Raw genomic sequence first — 6155 nt, 5'->3', positions numbered from 1 at the left:
AAAGTTGAAGTTGTGCCGTGGCTGGATCTTTCAACAAGACAACAACCCTAAACACTGCTCAAAATCTACTAAGGCATTCATGCAGAGGAACAAGTACAATGTTCTGGAATGGCCACCTCAGTCCCCAGACCTGAATATTATTGAAAATCTGTGGTGTGATTTTAAGCGGGCTGTCCATGCTCGAAAATCCACAAACCTGACTGAACTGGAGATGTTTTGTAAAGAAGAATGGAACTCTTATCGGAAACTATAGGAAGTGTTTAGAGGCTGTTATTTCTGCAAAAGGAGGATCTACTAAATATTGATGTATTTTTTTCTGTTGTGGTGCCTAAATTCATGCACTTGCCTAATTTTGTTTAAAGAATTATTGAAAAATACTTCCTGTAAATCCGATAAACTTCATTTCACTTCTCAAATATCACTGTGTTTGTCTCCTATATGATATATTTAACTGAAATTGCTGATCCAAACAACCAATGATTTATAAAGGAAACTCATGGAAATCATCAGGGGTGCCCAAACTTTTACATACAACTGTAGTACTGTGTGCAGTCCAGTAGCTCCCATGTCATGAGGCTGTGTTTAATGCCATTTGTAACTGGCATTAACCTGGTATATATTTGTGTATACCCCTATGACACACAACTTAAGACTGCTGTTGTGGACAATCAGGTGTGCTTTCTTGGTCAGAAATAGGCAATGAGAGACTGACTTAAGTCATATATAGGCCCTGACGTCCAACGGCCATATATTTATCTCAGACACCGCAGAGTGAAGTGGATGAAAGTCTACAACTCCTCCTGGATGGGATCCCAGTCTATCAAAGCCTATTTCCGCAACCAAGGCAGTACCCATTCAGAGCTGGGTGGACTGGGACAACGCACATGAGCTGGTGTGAGTTGTCTAAGGACACAAACAAGTAGCCTGTGTGATGGAGGCCAGCAGGAGTCGCTGTGCATGTGGTAGTCAATAGGCCTCACTCCAACAGCCAAAGGATACTCTAGTCACTGAGGTCAGAGCCCAGGTTTTAGTCGACTGGTCAGAGCATCTGCCTCCCGTGCAGGACATCGCAAGTTTGCGTCCTGAGAGGAGCAAGTGGGAGGAATCAATCATAACCCAACACAGAAGCAGAGAGAGGAGAGCCACCACATCTGCAGCAGACACCTGTAATCAAACTCTGGCCTATATAACGGTTATCCACAGTGTCTACACTCACAAGTGATGAAGTTGCACAGACAGGAAGCTGTGGACACATTTGTCCTTTACAAGACAGTGTTTTTAATATTGGTATCATTTCAACATGCTTTCTGGAAATGTATGGTTTGGACAGTTATCTAGATTTTAAGCACAGACTGGGCAGGAAACCATGCTTCTGTTTGTTGTGGGTAATACTGGTTTGATCGATAGCCAGCTTCCACTTTCCTGCTTGTACAATATTGTAAAACAAACAAACGTGCTGTTTATGAATGTTGGAAGAAATTGGCTCATGTCCTCATCACAGCAGCGATATTCTGAAGAATAAAAAAGTCCCAACTGTGCGGGTTGTTATTTTGATTTTATTACCTTGATATGAAAGTGGAATACTCTTTGTAGATGTGGTTGGGCAAGCTGAGGAAGTACTTAGCTTGTACTCCTCCACAGGCAGCAGAACACCCAACTCCACACAGCGATGAACATAATCCACCCCAACCACAGGAGTTTGATACTTCTGGATGCTATGCAGCCTATTGGAGCTCAGACTGGACACATCGGTCGTCACAACGAAAGAGCTCTGTGGGATAAGCAGGCAGAAAATAGAATGCTTTGTTGTCAGTAGATAGCTAGAGATGCTCTGGAACCACCCAACACTTATTGAACAAATAAACCCTCCATGAGTTCATCCTCACCATTAAAATATCATCATAACAGGTCTGATTCACAGCTAAACTAAGTCATTTCTTTTGGCTTCTCCTGTAAGTCCCTTCGGCTGCTCCCTTGTTTGCACTCGGGGTCGCCACAGCAAATCCAAAGTGGATCTGCATGTTGAATTGGCACAGGTTTTACACCGGATCTCCTTCCTGACGCAACTCCACATTACATGGAGAAATGTGGCAGGGGTGGGATCTGAACCCGGAGCCTTCTGAACTGAAACCAAGCGCATTAACCACTTGGCCACCACCCCTGTCTTCTTTTGGCTTCTCCAACCCCTACTTATTTTTCTGTGGGTCACAAGAGTAATTTGGCACAAAATGCCACCTGGCTAACCAGGGCTAGTTCACAGCTAACTCGCTGAAATAGTTTTCATGTGCAGCAACCGGCTTCCTGTAATTCCAGCTTTTTTTGGAACGTGGATTAAGGTAAATTCATGCACCTTACAAAACATGTGGCTCTTGAATTAAACATTTAATCGTATTGGTATTGTTCGTCAGTCATCATTAGAATAAACCCAACAGTATAAAATTAAGTGAATACAGAGTTCAAGCAAGCTGCACATTTGCAATAGACTGGAATTTAATTTGTGCTTAATAGTAAAACATCACATTGAAAATAACAAAATATGACTGTATTAAGTCTTATCCAGTGAAATGAGTGATTAACCAAGAGGATGAAACACTTTCACAGGTAATGCATGTTGCATCCTTTTGAGGAGCTGAGCCCCTCCCTAAAGAGCGGATGCTAGAGCCGCCCCTGGTAACATCGATTTGGGAAATATGCAGCGCCTGTTTGTGATGATTATTTGTAGGACAGCTCTGAAGGTCTCTGTGTAAAATGCACGGGCCACCACTGACAGGGAGATGTGAAAAATAGCGAGGACAATCAACAGAAAGAGGGGTAGGGGTGGGAGGAAACAGAAACTAAAAATAAAAGAAGTGTTAAAATCTATCAAAATAAAACAGGAAGCAGAAAACACAGAAAAGCAGAGTAAAACCTGAACAACAATGTTCATCTGACCTGTTTATTGACCACAAAGGAAAGACTCCCTCCATTCTCGGTCACTGCCAGCCTCACATTTTTCTTTTCTTTGAAAGGCAAATTTTTCAGTTCCAACAGCACAGAACAGTTTTCAAAAACAGCCATGTCTGTAACGAGAAGAGTAACTCAATTAAACCGTTTTACTGCCAACAGTCATTAGGAAGATGTTTTCTTCCCCTCACCGTCATCCGACTGTACACTTACAGCCCGCTATGCGATTTTGGCTACATGATGCTAACACCATCATACTTTCCACTGTATTTTAACCCATGTGGGACAAAATCCTAAATTGTTTCCAGAAGAAGCAAATTCTGACCATATTGGAGCTACAAAATTGTGAATCCTTTGTTTGAATATTAAGTAATTAAACAGTAACTGTGCAAAAGAAAACAACTTTTATGATTTAAATTGAAAAAAAAAATCCAAAAGATCAACTTTAAGTCATTAAACAACTCATTCAACACTGACGACTTTCTATTTAATTTTTGTTTTGACTTACCCCCATCAAGGAGATAAAGAAAACATCAACAGGACATGTCAAAAGGGCATGAAAGGATTTCTGTTAGATTTAGTGGACAGAGACGCCTTAGACCAAGGAAGTGCCGTTTAAATTTTGGTGTAGATCGGGATCAAGCCTTTAAACTGTCAAAAGGACAACAACAGACTGCAGTAAAATTTCATAGTGAGGTAGATCTTTGGTTAAAAAGAGTTCTGCAAATTATGGTGTGGATCTGAATCAAGGGCTGGATCTTGCCTCTAATAATTTAACTTTAGTGTAGATGCCTTTGATCATGCTCTTCTTGCCTTTGTTGCTATAATGAGGATTGCTGATTAGTTTAGAGATGTGGAATCGCCCCCTTGGTCCTAAGTCTTTTGATAATGTTTACAGAATCAAAACATCACTGACAGACAAAATGCAATGAAAAATAATCTCCAAGATGGAGATTAAACATCAGAGATCATGATCAAAGATGAGTGATCAAATACAAAGATCAGCCATCGAAACTCAAGATGAAAAGTTAACAATCTGTATCAAAGTCTGGTGATTAGGATCAAAGGTCTGGATTAAAAAAATGTGGGATTTGGATCAACATTCGGCCATCGTGATAAAAACTTTGGATCAAAGATTAGAAATCTGGACCAAAGGTCAGGATCAAAACTTGTAATGTGGACCAAAGTTCAGCAATCAGGATAAAAAAATGGGGATTAGGATCAAAGGTCACCAATCACAGTCAAAGGTCAGAACCAAGGAGCAACAATCAGATGAAAAAACAACATCAGGATTCACTTTTACATTTCCATAAGTACAGCTAAGGTCAGAGGTAAAAAAAAAAAAATCCTATGGTTTTATAAAACCCACCCACCTGGAGCATGCAGTCTGTAGGAAACTTACAACAGGGACAGAGTGAGATTTTTAACAATTTTTATTGATTTTTTTTTTTTTTTTTTTTTGAGGCAACAAGTCCAACTTCCCACTAAGCCACGCCCCATTCCCGTCAAACTATTTACTTCAGTGCAAAATATAAAAACGTATAAACGACATTACAGTAATATACAAAATAAATTCGTGACTTCGTGTTATGGTTTAAACAATAATACCCATTTGTAAGTTACTTTAAATGTTTCGTTTTAAAGTGTAATTACGTCAAAACCTTGGTCATGGCCCCGCGCCTCGATGTTTTACTGGAAGAAGAACGCGGAAACAGATGTATTACAAAACTTACCAAAGTGTGCTTGACAGATTGCAACTCATTTTCTAAATAAAAGTTGGCGTTTTACCTCAAAATAAATGTCGGTTTTGTATTTCCAGTATGTTTCGTTGAATCGTACGGCGTTAACACAAACGAAAAATTATCACAAATCTAAATGAAGCAGTGTAATAATACAAAGAAAATTAGATTTACTTTGCTGCAGTCATCCAGGCGATACTCGACGGGTGAGTGTTTTATCCAACGATATTTTTTGGACTCAGTGGACGTCTGTCAAAACTGCACAAAGTTAGCGACAACTGACCTGACTGCTGGTTCCTTTTGATTTTCAAAATAAAGTTCTGGTCTCAACCCCACTCGTGAGGAAAGCGCTATTTCCACGTTGATGCACAGAAAACTGTGTGACAGAGTGATAATAATAATAGTAGTTGTAGTAGTAGTAATAAATAGATAAAGACTCCTGAACAATTGTCAAAACATTTTTGAGTATACAGGAATGGAGGGTGTTTTGGGACCCCAAAGGGATTTGTCAAGTACTGTCTATTTTCTTGAAAGACTCCAGTTAATTGTAGTTGTATATGAATATTGTATATTATGGCACGTAATAAATAGATGATAGAAACATCAACAACCTTTCATTAATTTTATGACCCTTAGGCTGAGTTGCAGGAAACCAAGCAGCTCACCCCACACTTCCCTATATTACGGAAAATCCTCTAACTCCTTCTGGAAGATCCTGAGGTGCTCCCAGGCCTGCTGGTAAATACAATCCCTCCAGCATGACCTGTCTCCCCCAGGGCTTCCTCCCACTTGGACGTGCCTCGACCTCCCGGGGGAGAAGAAAAAGGGATGCGAGAACCATCTCAGCCTGCTCCTTTCAATGCGAAGAAGCAGCAGCTCTGCTCCGAGTCCCGCCTGGATAGTTAAGATTCTCACCCTGTCCTTGAGTATAAACCCAGAGGATCGACCTTGTTTTTTTCATTCATTACCCAAAGTTCATGACCATAGGAGAAGATATGAGCGTAAATCGACTGGTAAATCGAGAATTTTGCCTTCTGGCACAGTGCACATTTTAAAAACCATTCATGAGCGGAGCTAAGTTGGAAGAGCAGAATTGGTCTGTCATTGGAGTGACACGTTTTGGACATTTAAGCGTGCATTTATTTTGAAAGGACAATAACTAGTGGTCTTCCTGTTAAATGCTGCGTGGATGACTCGCTGATGAGTCAGACTTTCTTGAACAGTTGACTTTCCTGCACGACCGCAAAGCTTTGCTGCCATCATCTGGGCGCTATGCAAAACTACAGCGCATCCGCACGTGTCCTGCCGTAAGCTGTTTAAAGTGAGTGAGTAAGTATGGAATGTTTATTGTGAAGAACAATATCAAGAAGTCAGGAGAAATTTTATTTTCAGCATTTCAGAAATAAAACGTTGTTGTAATTTGCAATAGTCGATAACAAAGGTTCTGGTGGTGTAGTTCCGTCCTCCTCACCG

General features: G+C 40.5%; 1 protein-coding gene and 1 long non-coding RNA gene across 2 annotated transcripts in view; one reads left to right on the top strand and one right to left on the bottom strand.

Moving 5' to 3' along the window:
* Nucleotides 1–4859, bottom strand: part of LOC117524313 (protein mono-ADP-ribosyltransferase PARP4-like) — a 47582-nt gene extending 42723 nt beyond the window's left edge. The window contains 3 exon segments of the mRNA XM_034186076.1: nt 1564–1771; nt 2932–3059; nt 4732–4859. Coding sequence (XP_034041967.1) covers nt 1564–1771; nt 2932–3057 — 334 coding nt within the window. The 5' untranslated portion in view covers nt 3058–3059; nt 4732–4859.
* Nucleotides 641–1470, top strand: LOC117525017. Its single transcript, XR_004564939.1, has 2 exons — nt 641–1202; nt 1270–1470. It is a non-coding gene; the product is annotated as an uncharacterized LOC117525017 (long non-coding RNA).
* Nucleotides 4860–6155: the final 1296 nt, after the last annotated feature.

Source organism: Thalassophryne amazonica, chromosome 14 (genome assembly GCF_902500255.1).
Source record: "Thalassophryne amazonica chromosome 14, fThaAma1.1, whole genome shotgun sequence".
Classification (NCBI taxonomy): domain Eukaryota; kingdom Metazoa; phylum Chordata; class Actinopteri; order Batrachoidiformes; family Batrachoididae; genus Thalassophryne; species Thalassophryne amazonica.
The sequence above is the reverse complement of the archived record's forward strand: the minus strand, read 5'-3'. Positions and strand labels throughout refer to the sequence as shown.